Genomic DNA, 25,580 nt, shown 5'->3' with positions numbered 1-25,580 from the left:
CGGAACCAAGCAAATCACTGGTAGGCCTTAAACTGGAAATGGCCCCAGCAGACAGTGACCAATTGCAGGCTTGTCTCAGCTGAGGGTGGGGACTTGCTAAGGTCCAGGAAGAGGATGACAGTTGTTTGGGTGGGAAGGCCTGCTGATAATATAGTCTGGCAGTTGATAGAACCACATGGAGAAACACCAGGTTGGGCAGTATGTGGGCTCACTGCCAAGGACCCATTATATTATCAAGGTCTGTTACCTGCTTCAGCAGTTAATTTGGAAGGGTTTACAGCCTCCAACATCCACCCACGTCCTATGGAATTTTAAATGTTAAATATCTAGGCTTGTAGGGTAGTCACTATTTTGCCTGGTTAGTAACTGTGTTAGCTTCCATATTTATTTGGAACTCTCCATGCTGGAGTCAATGGAAAGGAAAGGAAAGGAAAGGAAAGGAAAGCAAAGTACTCTGAGAGTTCTGAATATTCAAAATCAGATTCAATCTTTTATATCTTATGTGCTCTCAGGACTTAAATCTCAGCAAATAGATTTTCAGCAGAAATCCTTACTGTCACTGTTAAAAAACTGGTTTATGATTTTTCCCAATTAAAATATGATTTAAAAAAAAAAAGGTACAGAAAGAAAAAGGTAGTCCTGCCCAAAGTAATTATCATAAGCAAGTTAAGGTAATAAGCTCAGTTTGAAGTTTCAGCAAAGGTTACTTCAAAAGGGTTAGCTGTGCCAAAGCATTATAAATGAGAGTGTTATATCTAGAAGCAATTGGAAATTTTTTAGGTTTGAAAGGCAAAAGGCAGGAAAACCTGTGTGCAGTGGCTGTATCTATTTAAATCTAGCTTATGATTGCATATCTTATATAGTCTTGATTTCAGCATATTTTTATGTACTGCATATGGCCCAGCAAGGGGCCAACGCCCACACGGAAGACATTCTGCACCCTGGCCGCTCCCTCCCTAATTCAATCAGCCATAGGATCTTAGAGCTTCAATTTCCCCTACATTCCAGGAATCCTCTCTCCTCTCCTTCTCTGCTTTCCATCGAGACATTGTTCATCTTTATATGCCTAGTGCTTAGCAGAGTGAAGAGACTTCATAAACATTTGTTGATTGGATGAGAGAATGAGAGCAGGCTGTCCGCTGGAATATAACCAGCTCTGTGATGGGAATTAGGACCACTGAGCTCTATTCTTTACCATGAAACTGGCTAAAAGATCTTTATTTTAACCTCTCACACACTTGGTTTTCTTACCTACAAAACAAGTGGGTCAGTTTCTATTTCACAACAGTACCCTGCAGATCAAAAACCTTTTATATGCAACTAAGAGGTATTAAAAAATCATTACTGCTCTCTTTAGTGTATGACGTTCATAATTTTTTAAAAAAAATTCTCTTTTGCTGAGTATGATCGAATTCTGAAATTATTTTCTTTTCTTAGTCTTCTATGGTTAGAGATTGGCTCTAAAATTCTTGAAGGCAGGTACCACGTATCATTCAACTTTTATCTCAGCACCCAGAATTGTGGTTAGCACATGCTAGATGCACAGTACATATTTCATGAATGAAATAATGAATGTTGCTATCTAGTGACAGCCATTCAGAATTGCAGGCATAATGACAGAACTAAATCAAACACCTCAAGAGCATGACTGGAAAATAAACTGATCTAAGCGTGAGTCAGTACTACTTTTCTAAATATCAGTATTTAATAAACAATGAAATGAAACATGTTATATTTGTGCAAAAAAGGCTTTAGAAACTTTTGTAACCAAGAATTACTGCACTTAAGACTTTGACTGACAGTACATTATGTTGTGCTATCCCAAGGCTATATTGACAGCTAACCGGATAATGACACCTAGAATCCATGCAGTATACAGAACATAGCAAGTAATATAGTTCAGGAAATCTTCAATCAGATTGCTGTTGAGTGGGTGACGGGCACTGAGGGGGGCACTTGACGGGGTGAGCACTGGGTGTTGTTCTGTATGTTGGCAAATTGAACACCAATAAAAAATAAATTTATTATTAAAAAAATAAAAAAATAAAAAATATTGCTGTTTTCATAAATAAAAATCAAATATATTCATATTTATAAATTATTATTACTATTATTTTATTATATTAATTTGATCTTCATTGAATTCACTTTATAAATCTAATGTAGGAATTGGACACTTGTTCAGAAAATTTGGTCTGTGGAGATAACTAGAAACCAACCAATTCTCAAAGGGTACCTTCTGGTTTGAATTATTCTTGCTTTCTTCATCAATCAAATCATTTACCATTGAACTCCAGTGACAAAATGTTATTGTGGAGATCACCTACCAGTCACAACACATTCAAGACCATTTGTTATTCTTATTTTGTATCCTCTTTGACATCCAGGCAACGTAGAGATTTCTTGAAGATCTCTCACTGAATCATAAAAATTTAGTTCTACATAAGATGTAAGATTGAATGATTCCAATTTAGTTCAAATCGGATGCAGTCTCATGCTTTCATAGTTCTGCTATGCTTTTTGGAACCTTTTCATGGAGATCTCAGATTACCTGTATGCTCCTTAACTGGTATTCAGTATTAAAGATTTCTTTTTGTTTCTACTGCATGCTAAGCTTGGCAAAGCAACTGTACTAGGTAAGCTTAGGTCAAGCATCGTATCACACACACATACACATAATCTCTCTCTCTCTCTCTCTCTCTCTGAAATAATAAAGGTTTTAATGAAATTTTTCAAAAGTAGTTTATTTCTCTCTCATGTAAAGGAAATCCAGAGATAGGCAACTCAAGGCTGATCCAGCATCTCCATCAAGCTCATACTGCCTCCCTCCCTAGGAAGGCTGCCTTTGCTTCAGAAAGCAGGATGGATGGAAGGTAGGATGAAGGGACAAAAAGCCCATTCAAGCAGTCTTTTAAGGAGGTTTCTTGAGAGATGTCACAAGATATTTTACTTAAAACTTACCTTCCAGAACTTTATCACATAAGAAAGATGAGCTTTAAAAGTATCTGGAAGATAATAGCATTTATTTCAGGTAGACATGTGCCCAGTTAATCATCAAGAGTTCTTTTATCAAGGGGTGGGCACCAGGATGGTGCAGTGGTTGAGCATCCGACTCCTGATTTTGGCTCAGGTCATGATCTCAAGGTTGTAAGATCAAGCCCTGTGACAGGCTCCCTTGCTCAGTGCAGAGTCTGCTTACGAGTCTGTCTTCCTCTGCCCCTGCCACTCATGCACTTTCTCTCTAAAATAAATTAATTAATTTTAAAAAGTTATTTTTATAAGGGAAATCTAGAGATCAGATAGTGAGGTAGACAACTACCTACCACAGGGATTGAGTCAGCAAGTCAGGTAAATTTATTCATTTAGAGAAAAATTGTGCTTATTTCAGCAGCACATATACTGGAGAAATATTAGTTTCTATTTTTATTATTCTGAGGATAACAGAGAAATTACTTGTAAAGCACCCACCCCCAGGATACATTGAATGAAGTTATTTAAAAGGAGTGGTATAAAAAGGGCAAAATAAATATCTTAGGTATATCTTAATTTTGCAGGATTCTTTTTTTTTTAAGAGTTCATTTATTTATTCATGAGAGAGAGAGAGAGAGAGAGGCAGAGACACAGGCAGAGGGAGAAGCAGTCTCCACGCAGGGAGCCCGATGCAGGACTCGATCCCGGGACCCTAGGATCACCCCCGGGCCGAAGGCAGGTGCCAAACCACTGAGCCACCCAGGGATCTCCTTGCAGGATTCTTTATGCAAGTAGTATAGACTTATTGGGATAATCTTATGGACTGATATTTCTACCAAATAAGCATTTTAGGGATTTTAACAATATTTGGCCATTATTTAACCACTTGATATTATAGTAGCCTTATTTGATTTATACATAGACATATATGTAGCTATCTGGAGAAAGACGGATGTACACATAGATACAGGTAGTTCTGAGGTCCTGCTGTTATTAATGGAAGTTATAGAAGTAAATACTTTTATATTGAAAACCATACTCCATTGAGTTTGTTTTCCTCTTCTTCCCATTCTGTAATAATTTATTAAAGCAACAGAGAGCAAAATGCATTTTTAAATTAAGCAATTCAGAGCTTTACTAAATTATATACCTTATCAATTGCCAGTAGGTTTAGAATAAAATATTGGTTTTAAAGACTTCTGAATATGAAACTATTGTACTACAATATTTTAATGCATTGGCAAAAAAGAACAATTATTGAGCAAATGGAATGAACTGAAGAAAAAATTTTGCTGAGTTTTATTCTATTCATGTGTGCATTTTACTTTCAGCACTATAGTTGGAATAATTTTTCATAGCTTTAATTCATTGCATATGGATTATCATAAATAAATGGGATTTTTAGTATTCCCTTCTTTAATAAAAACATAAAAATGCTTTAGTTTCACTAACAAATTTTCATTATAAAAGGAGATGAACTCATTTTAAGTTTATTCTTTTGAAATTCTGGTCATTTTGTTCCCCAGAAAATTCTCTCTTCTAAAAATTTTACCTCAAAAAAAAAAAAATAAATAAAAATTTTACCTCTCACTTATATTTTATGTACTTCTTAAAAATTCTTTTGTCCACATGAAAAGTTTCTGCTAGTTGAAATATTCTGTAATTGTGCCTGAATCTTTTATAGGCATCAAATATCACAGTGGCCCTTTTTTTATTTTCCTACTTTATTAGGACTGGTGTTATTAAATTATTGCATAGAATATTCATAAATCCTTTGTATTATGCTGTTTTATAAAATGCATTTGTAAGTTGGTCACATCAGTAAAGTAGGGAAATATTGCAGTGGTATTCTTTTCATAGCTCTTATTTACCTCAAACATTATTTAATTGTGAAACCAGGCAAGATATCTGTAATAAGTTCCTGTATAGCAGTGCTGAGCCTAAAAATGTGTTGTAAATATTACTGTACCAATTACAATATTATGAGAATCTTTTTTTGCTTATGAAAAGCTATTTATGGAATGAAACATATTATCTCTGAGCCTGTTATAAACAACAGATTCATAGTATCATTAGGGCCACTACAAATACATTTAATATCTTAATTACAGAGTCTCATTTTGGTACAAATTTTCAGTCCATAATTTCGTTAAAAACTTTTTCCTTATCAGCAAGTGGTCAATATCTACCCATGGAGCCAAACTATAGACACTAATAGGCATTTACAAAGATTTGGGGAGAACAGAAAAACAGAGAAGGAAGCATGTCCTCCAGACAGGAAGCAATTCTCTTACCATTGGAGAGTCTTCTAATTCAATTCAATTCTGACACTAAATCCCTGGAGTTAGCCTCGAACTCCCAGGTTTAAGGGCTCAGTCCCACAAGACTGCCTTCACTTCAGATGCCAGTCACTAGTACCAGTTCCCTGAGTTATCCACACTTCCATCCAACTTGGGTGCAAAGTCAGGGATTCCCACAACCCCTTCCTTCAGGTTTAAATAAATGCTAGAGGTCTTAGAACTCAGGAAAACACTTAAGTTGCTATTACTAGTTTATCATAATTCAGGAACAGGGAAAGAGATGCATACAGCAAGGTTTTGGGGGAAGGACATGGAGCTTCCAGAACTTCCAAGCCCTCTTCAAGTGCTCCCCCGACCGACCAAAGTACAACAGTGTGTTCATCAACCCAGAAGCTCTCTGAACCCCATCATGTAGGGATTTTTCATGGAGGTTTCCTTGTGTATGTATGATTAAATCACTGGCCATTGGTGATTAATCTCCAGCTCCAGTCCTTTCTTGGAGGTTCTAAGTGGGGCTGAAAAACTGAAACCCATTAATAGTGTTTAGGTCTTTCTGTGGACCAGCCCCCTTCTAAAAGCTATCTAGGTGCCCTCCAGCCACCAATCATCTCATTAGCATACAAAAGACACTCCAGAGATTCTAAAGGTTTTAAGAGCTGTGCAGAACCTGGGACAAAGACCAAGTATTTATTTTTTATTATACCACAAAGCATGAGTGATTTTTGTATTGAAGTAGCACCAGAAATGTACTACAGTAAATATCAGTAGGGGTAATTAAAAAGAATATTTAAAGCTTGCAATTCTTGTGAGTTTCTAATTCATAGAATTAAAAGGTCTTTCAAAAACCATAGGCTGTTAGATTTTCAGTACAAATTGCCCTGCCTATGCAACCACTTGCTTTGTTACAATATTATTAGTGGGGTAACTTTTTAGAAAAAAGTCATGTAGGGAAAGGCAACATTAATTTATTCACAAGTGAATAAAATCAGAGATCAATTCAATATACTTTTTCTACAACACATGAGAGACTAAATACTTTAGACTTTATAAACCATGTGGTCTCAACTACTCAACTTTGACATTACAGAACCAAACCAGTCAGACAACATGTAAACAAATGGGCTGGGCTTTATTCCAATAAAACTTTATTTACTAAAACAACTACGGGGCCCCCTGTGGTCCATGGCCTTAGTTTGAATACTCCTGGACTAAACTGCGTAAAAAAGCATTCATCATAATATATTATTACGATGAATAATTTAAAAAATAATTTGCTTTAACAACCTTGGATTTTTGCCTATTGATTGTTGTATATAACAAGAAAACTGAATGTTTTTGTTTAGTATGAAGCTTACAGACAATTATTAAATACCATGAGAAGATAATTACTTCTGAAATTTTTTAGAATTTGTGAAAAGTTCTGCAGTAGCTTCCTGAAAACAGAAAATTCTCTTTGCATACATATTTACCCAAATTGTGCTTTATAATCCAAAAATCAGCAGCTAAAATTAAAAAAAATTAACAGCATCAAAAATAAGTTATATTTATTTCTTTTCTTAAGAAAAATGCCCTTACAGCTTTAATTTAATAATGAAGAGGTGCTAATAAGAAATACTTCCATTATATTACAGATGGCCAATAGTCATATGAAAACATCCACTAATAAGCCACTTATAAGCCACTGTGAGATACCTGTCAGAATTGCCAGTATCAAAATAGTATGATAGTACTATTGTGGAAAATAGTATGAAGATTCCTTAAAATATACATTTTTTTTGTTTTTATAGATTTTATATATAATATGTATATTGCATATTTATGTATATTTTGTGTATATATATGTATATGTATATATATATGATGGAATATTACTCAGCTATAGGAAAGATTAAGATCTTGTCATTTGTGGGACGTCTGGGTGGCTCGAGGGTCTGGGGATCAAGTCTTGCATGAGGCTTCCTTCCGGGACCCTGCTTCTCCCTCTGCCTATGTCTCTGTTCTCTCTTTCTCTGTCTTTCATGAATAAATAAATAAAATCTTAAAAAAAAGAGAGAGAGATCTTGTAATTTGCAACAACATGGATGGAACTAGAGAGTATAATGCTAGGTAGAAGAAGTCTCAGAGAGAAAAACAAATACCATGTGACTTCACTTACATGTGGAATCTAAAAAGCAAAACAAATCAACAGACCAAAAAAAGCATAAACAGACCCATAAATACAGAGAACAGACTGATGATTGCCAGAGAAGAGGGAGATGGGGAGATGGGCAAGATAGATGAAAGGGAGTGGGAGGTACAGGCTTCCAGTTAGGGCATGAATAAGCCACGGGGATAAAAGGTACAGCATGGGAATACAGTCAGTGCTGTTACAATATGGTGACAGGTGGTAGCCACATTTGTGAGTATAGCATAACTAAAGAGTCATCTAATCACTATGTTGTACACCTGAAACTAATGTCACATTGTACATCAACTATATTTCAATTAAACAATGAAATACTTTCATTACAGAGGAAGAATTTTGTGGGTGATATTTCCATAATAGTTCAACAAATGTGAGTGAGATAGCTTAATTCATTGATTTATTAAAGACTTTTTGAACCTCTTCAATATGAATAGGAAAAGATTTGGAATTATATAACTATGCATGTCAATGACATATTATTTTTGCCCTGAAAATCTAAGTAATATTAACAGCTGTGTCTTTATAAAGATATTGATCACAGTTTTCATCTCTTCTGAAAAGGTGTTTCTATATTTTATTTTAAAAAATCACTTCACAAGTGCCTGGGTAGCTCAGTCAGTTAAATATCTGACTCTTGATTTTGGCTTAGGTCATGATCTCAGGGTCGTGAGATCAAGCTCTGCATTGGGCTCTTCACTCAACAGAGATTCTGCTTGAGATTCTCTCTCTCTCTCTCTCTCTTTCCCCACACATTCTTTCTATTTCTCTCTCTCTCTCAAATAAATCTTTAAAAAAAATGACTTCACAATTTTAAATACCTTTTTTGCAGTATTTTATTTTTCAAAAATACATTATCAGAGTAGACCTACTTTTTTCTTATTCTTCCCTCTAAGTAAAATTTTAAAACCATAGATATTTTTTAAAAATCCTAGATATTATATATAAAACAAGAAAAGTCTGAAATGTGAAGAGAAGATGATAGTTCAGCTAGGATCTAATGGCCTGAAGAACCTAAGAGTGAGTTCCCTAGGTTTTCTTTTTGCCTTATGTATCCCAGACTTGGAGGTAACTGGCAGCCCAGAAACCCCAATGGGAACATACAATAAAAGCCCCACCACAAGCCTAATCTCTCCATCAGCAGCACCCAGAAAGAGGCAGCCTAGAAAGACAGAAAACTTTTAGACAATAACAATTTGACTACATCCAAATACCAAAGAAAAAAATATGACCCTATCCTTGCACCTGCCAGCAAAGGTCAAGTGGAAGCCCGGACAAAACAGAAGAGCTGCAAAATATGTGGATCAAAACTATGGAAATGAAAGGAGAAATAGACAAATCCTCAATTATAGCTGGAGGCTCCAACATCCCTCCCATATCAATTATGGAGCAAGTAAACAGAAAGATCAACAAGGATACCGAACTGAACAACCAACTGAATCTAATCAACATTTCTTGAACATCTCATTCAACAACAGGAGAATATATAAAACCCCAAAATACTCCCCAATAAGCATGGCCAACTAATGTTTTACAAAGGTGTGAAAGCAATGCAGTGGAGGAAGGATAGTGTTTTCAATAAAGTAGTACTGAAGCAGTTGGATATCCATGGGCAAAGATATCAGCCTTAACCCCAACCTGACACCGTATCCAAAAATTAAGCCAAAATGGATCACAGGTTTAAATATCAAACATAAAACTAATAAATCTTTTAGAAGGAAATATAGGAGAAGTCTTCAGACTCTAGGGCTTGGAGAAGAGTTTGTAGGCATGACAGCAAAAGCAAAATCTGTAAGAAAAAAATAAAAAAATTGGACTCTGTTAAAATTTAAAAACTTTTTTCTCAGCTAAAAGACTCTGGTAAGAGGATGAAAAGACAAACTACAGGCTGAGAAAATATTTGCAACCTATATTTGATAAAGGATTTCAATCTAGAATACTATTGAATTCTTTATAGAATTCAATAGTAAAAACACAAACCATCCAATTAGAACATGAATAAAATAAACAAAAGAGACATTTCACTAAGGAAGATACACAAATGGCAACTAAGCCCATGAAAAGGTGTGTTTCCCTGGCCATTAGGTAATGTATGTTAAGATCACAATGAGATACCACTACTCACCTACTGAAACAACTAAAATAAAAAATAAGGACACCACCAAATGCTGACAAGGAGGGAGAGAAACTCTCCTACTCTGCTGGTGGGAATGTAATATAGTACAGCCATTCTGCAAAATACTTTGGCAGTATCTTTAAAAGTTGAACATATACTTATCAAATAACCCAGCATTCCCACTTGTGGGCATTTATCCCAGAGACATGAATACTAATGTCCACACAAAAGCCTGTATATAATTGTTCATAGCAGCTCTATCTGCAAAAGCCCAAACTGGAAATATACAAAATGACCTACAATAATAGGTCATGGGTAAACAAACTGTGGTATATCCACACTGTGAAATATTACTTAATAATAAAAAAAGGAATGTATTAGTATGCACAGAAGCCAGAATAGATTCCAAGGGCATTGTGCTGAGTAAAAAAAGTCCATCTCGAAAGGTCACATACTATACGATTCCATTTATATGACACTCTTGAAATGACAAAATTACAAAAATGGAGAACAGATTAGTGATTTCAGTAGCTATTAATGTGGGGATGAGGGCGGTGGGTGTGACTCTAAAGTAGTAGCACAAGGGAAATCTTTGTGATGATGGAGTAGTCTTGTACCTTGCTTGCCATACTGATTACATGATCCCTGCATGTGTTCAAATGACACAGAACTATACACACATTTTATACTAATGTCAATTTCCTGATTTTGATGTTGTATTATAGTCACCTAAGATGTAACCATGAGGGGGCAGGGGAAGTCTGGATGGAGGATACAGAAGACCTTTCTGTACTAGTTTTATGACTTTCTGTGAATCTCTAAATATTTCAAAATAAAAGTTTAAAGAGGAAAATATGTATACAGTGCAGTCCATTTTTTCAAAAAAAAGTACATTCCTTGCATTTTTTCAAGACTTTTATGACTCCAAATTTCTCAAATTAATAGCTTTTCTCTTCTCAACAGTTGACAAAACCAAATTATTTATATGCCAAAAGGTTACTGTTTGTTTATTGTTTCTTTCAATTAATAATAGAGTAAATAATGCTATAAATGTTATACTTGCCATGTCTTTAATAACTAATTTACAGTTGCTAATGGGTATCAAAAGATCAAGGACACCAAAATCATGATTTAATCAGAAACCTCATTTAACACATTAGTTGCAACCTCATTACTGACCTCACAAGCAGGCACTTTTGCTGGAGCTGCCAACAGGAAAACAAAATGTGACTAATTTTCTACTTTCTTCTATTTAAAAAATGAATTTTTTTTAATATTTTTATTTTTTTTTTTTTAATTTTTATTTATTTATGATAGTTACAGAGAGAGAGAGAGGCAGAGACACAGGCAGAGGGAGAAGCAGGCTCCATGCACCGGGAGCCTGACGTGGGATTCGATCCCGGGTCTCCAGGATCGCGCCCTGGGCCAAAGGCAGGCACCAAACCGCTGCGCCACCCAGGGATCCCTATTTAAAAAATGAATTAATGAATATAAATATGTCCCAATTTGATATCTTAACAGCTTCCATAACACTTTGGAAACTCTATGCTTGAATAATTGGGCCATTGATTATTTCTGGAACATAAATTAAGCCCTCCAAATTAATCTTACTTGGACTTCGGAATTACAATAAAAAGGTTTCCAGATTACTTTTGGTTTACTTATTTCAAATTATCTCCTTTCCTAAATCTTTCTTTTTTGAAAGGCTTATTTATTAAGCTTCTGGACTCTGCCATTCTTTAATTATTAATAGCAGGACACCCAAATATGTCTCACATTCTGCTTTCATAATTTACTAAAACATAGTTAAAATGCAGATAGGGATATTTTAAAAGAGTTTCTTGAACTTCTTAGCAGTATTGTTTTTTTAAGAGTGGGAAAAGTCATAAAAAGAAAATCTCTTCCAAAAAGTATAAATACAGGTTTGTACCTGTTATTTGTAATTTTGAAATCCTAAACAAACAAACAAAAAACCAACTCTGGAAAGTGAAATGTTTTATATAACTGACTTGGTGGCAAGACTGAACTTCACTAAGGAAACCTGGGGCTTTTTTCTAGTCTGTATATAATCCATGACTGTTAATATTCACACCTTTACTGCAGAAATGTAAATGTACGTGTGCTCAGGATGCTGTCTATGGAAGTATCTTACAATATATGGTATACGTACAATATTCTCTCTCCAAAATCTTAATATTTTGACTTACGATATGGATGTGGCCCCAAGGGCTTGGGATGAGAATTATAGACCTGTCTTAGAAAAGTATACGGTAGATAGTTATATGGCACAAAAATAAAAAAATTATTTATCTGGCAAATGAGTCCAAAAGTACGATATTTCATGATACAAAATTTGAGAGGAGAACCAGAGAAGCACCAAGCTGACCTTCATTTAATTAATAAGAGAATTAGGGGGATGGGAGGCATTCAACAACTTGCCCAAGGTTACCCAGCTACAGTTGGAACCCAGGCAGTCTGACTTTAGAAATCATGCTTTTGAACCACAAAAATTTTGTTACCAAAAATCTATTCTGAATGGTTCCACTGTCACAGCAGAGTGAGACTGTGTCTCTGAGCTAAAAGCACCACATTTTGCAAAAGTTCATACCTTACAGGTAAAACTTTAGGCTCTAGCAAAGGGTCTCGCTGGCTCATACGTGAAATTGGAAGATCCTTTTTTTAAAGATTTTATTTTATTTTTTGAGAGAGAGAGAATGAGCAGGGAGAGCGGCAGAGGGAGAGGGAGAAGCAGAACCCCCACTGAGCAGGGAGCCTGATACGGGTCTCAATCCCAGGACCTGAGACCATGACCCGAACCAAAGGCAGACGCTTAACTGCCTGAGCCCCCTAGGCACCCCTGGAGGATCCTTTTAAGGGGAGAAAATGAACAGCCCCAATGAAAACACTATAGGAACTCATCTGTGGATTTCATGTGTGCCACAGTGAACTTCCAAGCAGCTATTCTGTGCCTTTTGAAAGAGCAGAAGATTAAGGATGACCAGATATTTAAGGAAAATGTCAAACATGAAACAGATATTCAATACAAAGGAATCTAAACAGGACCGAAGAAATGCAAAAAATAGAGAAAGTTATAACACACATATCATTAGTATCTTCGGTGATCAAGAGGAGAAAAACTATAGGAAAGCAAAATAGGACACTAAAATAGGGAGGTGGATGTGCTTTGGAGGGTAAGATAGAGCACCCAGAAATTAAAAATATGATAACTGAAAGTGAAAAGTGCAATAAATCTGAGGAAGGTGTAGTCAATGAAATTCCCCAGAGAGTAGTTCAAGAAAACAGAGATCAGAAAAACTGGAGATGTTATCCCAGAAGTTATTTCAGAATAGGCTTCCAGAAAGAGAAACAGATAAAATGGTGGAAAGGAAATGATCCATTTATGGCACAGTTTCAAGAAGTGATGAATGAGTCTCCAGATATGAAATAGCCTAAGGAGATGGAAAAACAATTTTTAAAAAATCCATGCACATTATGCAATTTTAGAATAGTAGTAGTAAAAAGAAAGTGGTAAGAACTTCTGATAATTATATGAAGATTTTCTAAGCATTTGAGGGGGGGTGTATAATGACAACACACATATGGAAAGATGGGAACTCATGGAAATTCCTAACACAAGTAAGTGTAAGAGAAACAAAAGGTGATCTTGCTTAACTCCACAGTAAGCAATGTCATGGTAATATAAATACTGATGACTGATTTAACCACCAATAAAGTTTGTCTATGGGATCCAAATTCCCAAATACTATAAGAGGAGCCCATAGATAATATGTAAATGTAATTTTTTTTAAAAAATAAAGGAATGTAATTGTATTACAGAGAAAGAGAAAGAAAGTTACTAAAACAGAGGTGCCTGAGTGATTCAGTAGGTTAAGGGTCTGACCAGCTCAAGTCATGATCTCAGGTTCCTGGGATCGAGTCCTACATTGGGCTCCAAGTACATCAGGGAGTCTGCTGGCCCCTCCCCCTCCCCCTGCCTGTGCTCTCTTTCTCTCTCAAATAAGTAAATAAAATCTTTTTTAAATAAAAAAGGTAATAAAATGGGACACCTGGGTGGCTCAGTGGTTAAGCATCTGCCTTCGGCTCAGGCATGATCTTGGGGTCCGGGATCAAGTCCTGCATCGGGCTCCTTGCAGGGACCCTGCTTCTCCCTCTGCCCATGTCTCTACCTCTCTCTCTCTCTCTCTCTCTCTCTGTGTCTCTCATGAATGAGTAAATAAAATCATTTTTTAAAAAATGTAATAAAACAATGTTTGAAGGAGCTGAAATGGTTACTTCTGGGAGTTAGCCAAATTAGAAAGTGAAAATTTTCTTCATTGTCCCATATATATAAGATAATCACTATATATACATTCAAAATTTTAAAATATAAAAATACAGTTTTCTCCTTGCAATCATTCTACTGGTATTGTTAATATTTGTCTTTTCATTTGTAGTATTATTATTAAGTTGACCATATATCATGAACATTTCACCTCACTCCATATGGACTTCTTCACACCTTTCAATCACTGTATCAGATTCATTCTCTGGGGTAACATTTTTTTGTCATTTGGATATTACGGTGCTTCTGATATTTTGCTATTAGCAACAATATATTGATAAACATCGTTATTGCATTTTTGTGCCCACATGTGCTGTATTTCTTCCGAGAGCATTGCTAGAAATATTGCTAGTTGAAAATTACATCTTTTCACAAAGGATTTCTCCATTTTCCAAAATGTGAACAAATGTAGACTCCTACAAATCATTCTATCTACACATAATGATAATATTGACTCTTTTGTGCAGTATTCTTTCTTTCTATGATTTTGTTGTGAGAGATGAAACCTGGAGAAAACATAATGTTAATAGAATAGAGGTTTTGCTTGCATTGTTCCTGAATTTAATGAGAACACCATGTTTTCTGAATAATTTTTTAAAAATGTTTATTTTGCTTCTCTCTGTTTTGTTAAGAAAAAGAAATATGCCAGTTCTACTTTGTGAAGAGTTTTAATAAAAATAAATGTTAAATTTTATTTAATATTTTGGCATTTATCAAGTTGTTTTCAGTAAACGTGTACTCACAGACAATAGATAAATTCTTTGCTGTTTAAACAGCAGAATAGTTCTTTATTTTTTTATTTTTTTAGTTTTTTAATTATGATTTTAGAGAGCATATCTGAATAATTGTGTTTTGTATAAATACATGGATTTCTAAAGTCAGAATCTGAATGATAGGTTTATCGTACTGGAAGAGGATTCCCTGAAGGTTTATAACTTTTTCTTATCTATTGAAATACACAAGACTACTTACTTGACTGATTCAGGGAATTATCTTTTTTTTTAAACATTATCCTTAAGAAGATTTGCAAAAAAGCATTTGTCATATAGTCATGGAGTTGTATTTGAAAGGTTTATAAGCCTTTTTCAATAAATGTACTTTTGTTTTTCTTTTTTAGAGGCACAGCAATTGCTGGCATAGTGTTTGGAATTGTCTTCATCATGGGAGTCATTGCTGGAATTGCCATATGTATCTGCATGTGTATGAAAAACAACCGTGGGACCCGGGTGGGTGTCATAAGGACCACCCACATCAATGCCATCTCTTCCTATCCTGGTAAGTAAGCACAATTGCTCACTCCTTCTGAAGAAAGAGTCAGATTCCTTAGTTATGCTTTACTCCTTGGAGAGAGGAAACATTAAAGACTTTCACTGCAATCATCTCCAAGAATGTAGGGCATTTCTAAATTAACGTAGATTGAAGCTCTACATTAGAGCTTTTGATGGAGATTACTTAAATCTAAGTAATAAAATCTACTCACATTTGAAGGTATTCATATTTTTAATGCTTGTCTTACTGACTAAAATTCCCAATCAGCCAAAGAGAAATAAATAGTTCATACCCACTGTGTCTACCTGCCAGAGTTCTGAGAAATAATTATAGAGAAAGTGTAAGTGACATGTCTTAACAAACTGGCATCTGATTTAGTAGGTATGTACGTCTTAAGAAAAATGATTGAATAAGGTTTTTATGTGTCCTCTTTATGCAAAGAAAACAGTTTTAACATAATCTGAAAATTCTCAACAAAAAGCAAAGGTAATGCATTAATAATTTGACAGATAATTGTTGAGAATCTACTAGTTCTACATATAAATATATTGAATACATATGACTTCATAAACAAAATACTGCATTTTGTATTATGTCATTACTCAGTAGTGCTTTCTAAGTCAGTACCATTTGACGTCTAAAAAGAGGTCAAGTTTTAAATCTAACGCATTCTTAGAAAGATAATTTCTTATCCACGGTCATGTCCTTTCTCAGCTCCTATTATAAAGAGCACAACTTCCACATGCAATCTGCCCTGTGTATCAATTCCTTAATAACTTCCTTTCCCTTTTAACTTTTCCCCTATCATCTTCAACTTGAGGGAGCAAATTTCAGATGAATGTGAATATGGTCATTTCTCCTGTTCCTCTTTTGTCAGCTATTTTCTCCAATATCATCATGTTGGAGTGCCTCGAGGCTCAGTCTTATGTCTTTTTCTAGCCTGTATCTACACTTATTCCTTTGGTTATATCATTTGGCCTCCTGGTAAAAAATAGTATTTATATGCTATTACCTCCTAAAGTTATGAATCTCCATTCCAAACCTCCTTCCAGAATTTCGGATTCATTTGATCCCACCACCTACTGGACATTTTGGCTTGGATGTCTCATAGCCATCTCAAGTTGAACACGTTCAATGTTGTACTTCTGATCATCCCTCGCAAACCTCCTCTGCTCACAGCCCACAGCCTTTATCCTTTCAACTGATGGCATCTCTGGACTTGCAGAAGCTCAGGCCAAAAACCTTTGAGTCATCCTTGACTCCTGCCTCTATCAAACCTACATGCAACCTACTAGGAAAACTTCCAGTTCCATCTTCAAAATATATGCAGTGTCTGACTGCTCACAGTCCCCACTGCTCCTTCCCTGGTAGGAGCCATCCTCAGCTCTCACGTGCATTGCTGTGATAACATCCTAGCTGTTTTTCCAGCATTCACTTTTGGCCCCCAGGGGTCTATTCTAAATCCAGTGGCCAACTTGAACCTTTTAAAGTAGATGTCAAATTATATCATTCTTCTGTTCAAAATCTCCCAGTGGTTTTCCATTTTCTCCAAAGAAGAGTCAAAGCTAGTGGTTCCTCATTTAATCCAGAGTAAAAGGCAAATTCCTGACCAGGGCCTGCAAGGCAATGCATGATTAGCCTCTCTTTTTATTTATCTGACCTTATTCCCTTGTCTACTCTCTCTTTCCACTCTGGCTCCAGTCACACTCTTCCATGAACACAGAAATACTCCATGTGCTGGTGAACACAACAGGGCACCCTCTCATCTTAGGGCTTTGCCTAGAACATGGACTCTCTCACTTAATTCAACTTTTTGATCAAAGATCACCTCCTGAATGAGGACTGCTCTGTTCTATTTAAGATTGTCTTATGTCCCTCCCCATTGTGGCCTCCTTATTCTGTTCTGTTTTTCTTTCCAGAGTGCTTTTAATCTTCTAAGATACCATATTGTTTATCTAATTGTGATATTTATTGTTTATTGCCCATCTTCTAGAATATTAGCTCCAGAAGGCAGGGATCATTGTCTATTCTGTTCATCACTCAATCCCAAGTGTAATACCAGGACTGGTACATAATGGGCACTCAGCAGACATAGCTGAACAAGTGAAGAACACAACTCATGACAAGATCTCATTTAGTTATGTATCAAAACCTAGAGAATTTACCTTAAATTCCACCCGGAATATATAGTTTTTACTCACTACAAAAGCAATTTACAATTTTCAATCTTTCCAACTTACTAAAAATATTGTTGGGGTTAGTGTAATGATGTTAGAACTAGAGCATAAGGAAAAAATAGGGGGAATTATTTTTTATCCTTATTTTTTATCCTTTTTTTATCCTCCCCATTTTAACCTGGTTAACCCCTAACTCAAGAGAACAGAGAGTCAGATAGAGACATTAATTGGAGAGAAGGCAAGGAGAAGCCCTCTGTAGTTAATATTCCAGTTATACTTTTGCTCGATCAAAAAAGTTTAGTTAAAATTAAACATTAAACATTTTAAAACATTAAAAAATATTTTTTCTAAAATTAGAATAGAAGATATAAAATATTTTAATGTGAGAGCTTGTGTTTTCCTGGGCTTGGAGTTTCTATTTCATGCATGGAAGCATGTTTTTAAAACTTTAACGTGGCATCATTTATACTGGCAGATCACAGCAGCATGTTGCATTTTCAGTAAATGCATTGTTCTGGGAACTGAATAATGTGAGAAACATAATAAACCTTATGGTGGAAGCATTTTTACTACAAAAAGGCTAGCTCTTCAAAGAGCATAATGTGCTTGATTACTTCCATTTCCTTCTCAAAGTTACTAATTAAACTTTTACTTAAAAGATAGGAAAAAAACACAGAGTAGTATTGAATGCTTTACCAAAGTCTTTCATCTGTAGAAATATAAAATATTTTTACCTACATTAATTAATTAACCTTGTGATAAATGAGATAGCAACCCAATTTATTGTATAGTCCTTCAGCCTTGGGGCCACATACGTGAGTAGAAAATAATTTAGCCAAGGTCATCTTATTCCTTGGTGAAAGCCTTGGTGAAATTGCTCAGTGGGGATGCCTACAATGAATATTATTACTGTGCACTGGGGAGGAGATTACCGAGAAAAGGTGATTTGCTACACATGATCATTTGTTGGACAGTGACTTTCCAAAATAGTTTTTTTCCCTGCCATGCTGGTAGAATGAACAGTGTCTTGTTTAATTACAATTGTTTTAAAAACTGTTAGTGTGAAAATAAAAATTATTTGTCAAGTCTTATACTTCCACTACTTTCCAGAATTTCACTGTAAACAAAGGAAACTGAATATGTTAACCCTTTTTTTAAAAATAGGTTTGGTTGATACACACTTGAAAGAAAAACAATACAGAAAGAGTATAACAGAAGACTTGGCCAAAAAAAAAAAAAAAAAAAAATCAAATGACAACAAAAGGAAAACAAGAGATTTCAATGCTATCAGGACATTTGTAACCTAAAGTACATTATTGAACCCCCTGGTGATTGATAGATAGATAGATAGATAGATAGATAGATAGATAGATAGATAGATTGATTTAGGTAAACCAAGGAGAAAGAGGGGAGGATCTTGGGAACAGAAAAATGAGAAAGGATGCATGTAGAAAGGAGTTGTGAAATTGGAAAAATTATCTTTTTAAAACATAAGAAAAGTTTGGGACAAGTGTCATTAATGGATGCTAAATCTGGGGGGAGAGGCTGTAGTGGAGCAAGACATTTGCATGGTCTTAAAGTGTCTACCCTCAGGCTTGTTGCTCGTTAGAAGGGGAAAAATAGTAACTACACAGTGGAAAAACCAGACATCTTGACCAGGCAGTAAAGATTAATATCACCAAAAAAGGACAGGTAGACATTTTGCACCTTTCGGCATTAATTACTCTGAGGATGGCACAACTTCATGTGTGGAGGATTCTGACTGAAAATTCACACCCTGAATCTAAACATGAGAAAGTCTGACATGGGACACCTGGGTGGCTCAAGGTTGGGTGCCTGCCTTCAGCTCAGGTCATAATCCCAGGATCCAGGATCGAGTCCTGAATCAGGCTCCCTGTGGGGAGCTTGCTTTTCCCTCTGCCTGTGTCTCTCTGCCTCTCTCAGTCTGTGTCTCTCATGAATAAATAAATAAATAAATAAATAAATAAATAAATAAATAAATCGAAAGAAAGAAGAAAGAAAGAAAGAAAGAAAGAAAGAAAGAAAGAAAGAAAGAAAGAAAGAAAGAAAGAAAAGAAAGAAAGAAAAGGTCTGACAAATCCAGGTTAAGGAACATTTTATAAAATAACTGACTTGTAGTCTTTAAAATCTCATGGAAATATTTCATCAGGAAATCAAAACTGTAGGGGCACCTGGGTGGCTCAGTCAGTTGAACATCCAACTCTTGATTTTTGGCTCTGGTCATGATCTCATGGATTGTGGGGCCTCAATGAGGAGTCTGCTCAAAGATTCTCTTTCTCCTTCCCCCCACCCACTCATGCACATATGTGCAATCTCTGTCATTATTTACTTTCTGAATAAGTAAATCTTTAAAAAAAGAAATAAAAACTCTGCATCATTTAATTCACCTTATTATTCACTGCCTCATTAGTATATGTACTGAACATGGAAAGCCTTCATGTACTCATCAAAGGATTTGATGATATGAGGACATGCTCTTCTGATTGTGCCTATATTTTTAGTGAAATTAGAAGCAAGTCTTCTGCTGAAAGTGGGTTGAGGAGATTCTCGTAAGTAAGGAATCTCAGAGAATGGATGGGTGGTAGAATACCTAAAGGAATGCATAATTTCCAAGCAACGCCAGGACTCTCCACACTTAAGAATATAGTCATTCATTGAAAGTGAGATCAATCAATATGATTGTGCATTTTTCTCTAGCCACATGAAGCTCCTAGATACAAATCTGAGAGAGCCAAAATGTTGAATTTAATCAAGATTGGAGTTTTGTCAGGCAATGGAGGGAAAAGGAGATAAGAAAGTTGATGATAAATGCACAGAAATTATTTTAGTGATGGACCATAAATCTAAGCTGAATAAAGAAAGACATGAAGAGGTGACATCAGTTTAAATTAACTTTTTAAAATGTCATCAGTAAAATTGGAAATCTAGGTGAGATTCAAGATACATTTGAATGTGTATTCTAGAGAGATAGAGTGGTAGTCAGATTTACATAGGTACAAGGGTAAGAAAAAAATTTTTGAAGGCAAAAAAGCTCCAGGTGTTCAAAAAATGATTAAAGAAAACAATTTAGGTGATACAGACAAACTGTTTAACGCTTCACAGAGCAGATGGTCTTTGTGCAGAGAACTGCAAAATAGGTGGAAGGCAAAGAGCTTTTATAGGATAAAGAATAAAAAAAAAAAGAGAAAAATAGAAAGTACCTGATTTGCTGGGGCCACATAGATAACCTTGTTTGGGGGGAGAAGAAACAGGTAAGCATAGAGCTCAGAGTTGGCTTGACGTTTGGGGATTAGATGACTGGATATTGTTTCCCATCAAGTGGAACTTCCCAGGGAAATGAAAGATTTGTTTTTTTTTTAAAGATTTATTTATTTATTAATTAGAGCACACACACAGAGAGAGAGAGAGAGAGAGAGAGAGAGAGGTGGAGATATAGGCAGGAGAAGTAGGCCTCCCACAGGGAGCCCGATGCAGGACTCGATTTCATATCCCAGGATCATGTCCTGAGCCAGAGGCAGATGCTCAACCATGTCCTGAGCCAGAGGCAGATGCTCAACCACTGAGCCACCTAGGCATCCCGTGGGACATGAAAGTTATCTAAGTTTTGATTTGCTTCTGTGGCACCCTGGCTAGGAGCAAGCTCCATCTTGAGGCTAGACACTCCAACATATGAATGCTGAAATCATCAAGAATGCTAATAGAAATCGTGTTGCAGAGAAAGACAATGGGCCTCATGCTAAATCGTCAATGAATGAGAGTCTAGGGCAGAGTGGACCACAGGTATTAATAAGAAGTAGAAAGTAGGATAATCTCATGGTGTGTGCTACAGAACAGCTCAGGTTTTTAAGGAGAGAACATGGACCATGGTTTAAAAAGTGAGAATCCCAGAGAATACCCAGTGTACCTTCTGGCCCTATAGGATGTAGAGTGTGGGAGAAAATGAATACCTGTGATTTAATACTGCTAGAGGGGAAGCTGCCCTCTCTGGGAAAGTCTGACTTTAATTAAAATAGAAAAGTGTGGTGAATGTCCACTTCTGTTCCCTGACACAACTATCTCATGCATTCTTCTCTCTTCTCAAAGCTCAAAAAACCCCTTATTTTTCTCACTTTCAGCAGATCTCATTTCTCTGGAAAACAGACACAATTAGAAGAGGATTTCCTCATATTCTGAGCTAGACTCACATGTAAAGGGATGGAAAGGTGAGATTACAAAGAGCTCTCCTAACAGTGGACTTTGTGGTCTCCTGAGCACAGTGAAAGGAGGTGGGGAAAGTTTAGATAATTAATTAGATTTGATGTGTAAAGCCCTCCAGAATTAGAGGTCATGATGAAAGATGTTCTAGGAGCTTGTCTTTCTCATGGTAACAGAGGAATGTAAAATATGACACTACTTCTCTTGAAGCTCTCTGAGAGGAAGGGGAATGATAGCTTCTAATAATATCATCCTTTTGAGAACACGTTAGGCCACTGTTGAGAAATGTGCAGGATTGGGTCTGTCTGGTGGGGATGGAGGCAGTGGAGGTCCAGCTGGGAGCTCTGTGGGCTTCTGCTCTGAGTAAGGTTCGGGCAAATTGTGAGTAGTGAGGTTTGTGAGAGGGTGGAGAAGGTTTGTTCATAGCAATAACATTAGGAGTTGTCTTTAAAAATGTCATATACTATATTTGCCTGGATGGCTTAGAAAGTTGAGCATGTGACTCTTGGTTTCAGCTCAAGGTACAATCTCATGGGTCATGGGATCAAGCCCCATGTGGGCCTCCACCTTTTTCATGGAGTCGGCTTGAAGATTCTCTCCCTCTGCCCCTTCTCCCACTTATTCTCTCTCTCTCTCTCTAAAATAAATAAATCTTTTAAAATGTCATAAGTGAATGCTAAGATGTATTAAAAGATAAATTGAGGTATACTAGAAATTTTAAGTGTTTATTTGAGCAAAAATTGATTTGAATCAGACAGCACCAAACTGGAAGTGGTTAGGAGTACCCCTCCTTATATAGCGAAAATGTGGAAGCAAAGAAAGGAAATTATTTCACTGGCTATAGCTTAAAACCTAGTTGGCTGTTTTGATTGATTGTCCTTAGTGTTTTGATTTCATGTTTGAAGCATTTACAGACTTACATTTTAGTTTGCTTACCATGACAACATGTTGTGCACTTTGAACTTACACTATGTTATAGGTCAATTATTTCTCAGTTAAAAAATATTTTTAAAGCATGTTTTTAAAAATGTCATGAGATTCACGTGTCCTAGTATATACTAAAACCATTTAAAATAAAAAATAATTAAAATGAGGTGTTAATGGTACAAAAAGATGTAGCTTGGTCATTGGAACAGAACAAGTTCATTAAAATTTTACAAACTTAAGGAGAGATAACAAAACAATGTGAAAAATGAGGATTAAGAAGCCATATGGATAATTTGGCTTGACCAAAATTTAAAACTTAGGAAAAATAAACTTTGACACAAAAATATATCAAGTAAAATAATATACATAAGGAAGCTATAAATATATAATTTAAATGGAAAAACTCAGAAATAGTTTGGTTATATATCAGATATCCAAAAGAGAAGGCAAATTTTTAAGTTTAACAACAGAGAAGAGATCAAAAAGATGAAGAAGCATATATTTTGTTATATACAAGTTTTAAGTTTTGGTATGTCAATAAGGTAAAAATAATATAATTAACCATTTTGACACTTATTTTTAGAAAGATACCTAGAAAAGATACATAGATTTGTATACTTGTTTATATCTTATCTTAATTATACCTTGATTCTAATTAAGATTTCAGTTTTTAGATTACCAGTCCAAAACAAGCAACAATCACCCAGTATAAACTACAAACAGTAGGGGGACCTGGTGGTTCAGCCAGTTAAGCATCTGACTCTTGGTTTTGGCTCAGATCATGATCCCAGGGTTGTGAGATCAAGCCCCGAGTCAGTTCCATGCTCAGTGCAATCTGCTTGACCCTCTCCCCTATTCAACTCTCTCTTTCAAATAAACAAAATAAATCTTTAAAAGAAATATAAACTACAGACAGTAAACAAGTTGTAGATCAATGTCAAATCTAGCTACTACCAAAGAAATGTAAAATAAAGAGCTATTTTTTCTATTAAATTACCAAAATGTTAAATGATGATAACCACTTAGTTGATTCCTGGAATTTTAATCAAAAGGAATAATTCAAAATAATTTTTAAAAGTCTATGTGTAGAAGGATATTCATCTCTCCCTTATTTATGATAAAAAAATTGTTAATCTCAAAATAAGTGAACAATCAGTAGAATAATATGCAGCCATTAACAATAAAGTTTATGAAGAATATGTAGCAGAAAAAGAAAAACTATAATACAAAGTATAAAAACATATAGTCATTTTACATGACTACAAGATATAAAAATCACAAATGATTAGAAGAGACTATATATATTATTTATTAAAGTATAATGACAGAATTATGGATGATTTTTCTCTGTTTCCAAATTTTTAAAAATAATGTGGTAGGGGGATCCCTGGGTGGCTCAGTGGTTTGGCGCCTACCTTTGGCCCAGGGCGCGATCCTGGAGTCCCAGGATCGAGTCCCACGTCGGGCTCCCAGCATGGAGCCTGCTTCTCTCTCCTCCTGTGTCTCTGCCTCTCTCTGTGTGTGTATCTATCATAAATAAATCTTAAAAAAATAAAAAAATAAATAAAATAAGTGTTAAAAAAAATAATGTGGTAGGTTTTGATAATGCTGTGCATCTCCCCCTTTGATTCGGAGATGTTGACCTGAGCGAGTGAAAAACATTAAATTTCTTCTATGGAATTTCATACCATCCATAAATTCTGAAATATTGTAGAAAACTATGACATTGAAGATGAATGGCATATTTGCTGTACTTAAATCAGAGAGTTGGAATATTGATGATGAAAGATTTCAAAGGCACCATATCTCCAGCTGCATCCATACATCTTTGAAAGATGATTTGACCTTTAAGAAAGAACAAAACCTCTTAGAGTTAATCAGGAATTTTCTAAAATTGATACCTTGAAAAGTTTACTTCCTAGTGAAACCTTATTATCTGCAGGAAAGAAGGACAGCACAGTCCACAGCTACACAAGTCTTATTTCAAAATGTCTTCCAGTAGCTGCTATGATAAAGGGTGTGCTATGTTTATTTCATGATGGATAGTCCTCAAAATATTGTTCTTCTGCATTATATTATCACTTTATCAAACTTCAAAGGCTATATAAGAAGGTTATATGAATGTAATCATATCTTAAATTTGCATGTTCACCATGCAGCTGTATAAACCATAGGGAATCTCACTGAAGTGTCCTCTAGCAGTTTTAATGCAGAAAGCAAAATATAAACGCTTTGTTACCGAAGCATAAAGAGACTCCACGGCTTCATGACAGAGAATGGTGCAGAGTCAATCTGATTCTACAGAATTCTACAGAATCATTCAGTGTGTGCTCCACAAGTAGGAGGTAGGGAAAACCTTCAACATAAAAACAGCTTAGAACCACACGATTACAAGAAACAGTTCAATGGGTATCCAGCTGTAACTTTCTATTTTACATGGAGCCTGTATTTGTTGGCTTGGATGAAGTATATTATAAATCTTAGTTCTCCTGGATATAATGAAGCAGAGGAGTGGGTGTAATGCAGAGGGAATGTGTGTTTAGACTCCACAGGAGTTGTTCCATTTTGTTACAGAAAACAAAGCTTTTGATAGTCCAGCCTCCAAGTGTAGAAAGCAGCCTTAGAGAAGCTGGAAGCTGTATACAGCTGTGTCCTGTGCCATGAGCCCTTGGCCTGTAGAGCCCACTGGAGACTTGTGAAGCCTTGGCTCAGTAGAGCAGTCCTCAGAGGACATCCTACTCGGTTCTCTCTCTACATTTTCCTTTTTCTTAGATGACCCACTTCTGTGTCCTCACATCCCTGAGTACAGGCTCAGGGATGATCAGTAAGTGGTTTAAATCATCAAGCTCCTGATAAAGCAAGCCAAGTTAAAGGGATCCAGAAGAAACATTGTTAGTGTTTGCATATAGGGTGAAGCCCTATGTTTGTACCTACATATTGATCAGAACACTACCATAATCTTATGGGTAAGAGCAAAATTTAGAAGACATTTTGTTTATATTTTATTTTTTTAGAACTTTATTTTTAAATGATCTCTGCACCCAATGTGGGGCTCAAATCCACAACCCAGAGATCAAGAGTT

At 35.7% G+C, this 25,580-nt stretch overlaps 1 protein-coding gene and 1 long non-coding RNA gene across 5 annotated transcripts in view; one reads left to right on the top strand and one right to left on the bottom strand.

Moving 5' to 3' along the window:
• The window catches only part of LOC112661805 (uncharacterized), a 414,903-nt gene that overhangs the window by 114,313 nt on the left and 275,010 nt on the right, over positions 1 to 25,580 (bottom strand). The window lies entirely within an intron of this gene.
• CYYR1 (cysteine and tyrosine rich 1) overlaps positions 1 to 25,580 on the top strand; it is a 106,808-nt gene that overhangs the window by 73,553 nt on the left and 7,675 nt on the right. Inside the window, exon 3 of the mRNA XM_025449934.3 lies at positions 15,028 to 15,185. Within this exon, the coding sequence (XP_025305719.2) occupies positions 15,028 to 15,185 (158 nt within the window). The remainder of the gene's footprint in view (positions 1 to 15,027; positions 15,186 to 25,580) is intronic.

This window comes from Canis lupus, chromosome 31, assembly GCF_003254725.2.
Source record: "Canis lupus dingo isolate Sandy chromosome 31, ASM325472v2, whole genome shotgun sequence".
Classification (NCBI taxonomy): Eukaryota; Metazoa; Chordata; class Mammalia; order Carnivora; family Canidae; genus Canis; species Canis lupus.
This window is presented reverse-complemented; position numbering and strand designations above follow the sequence as displayed.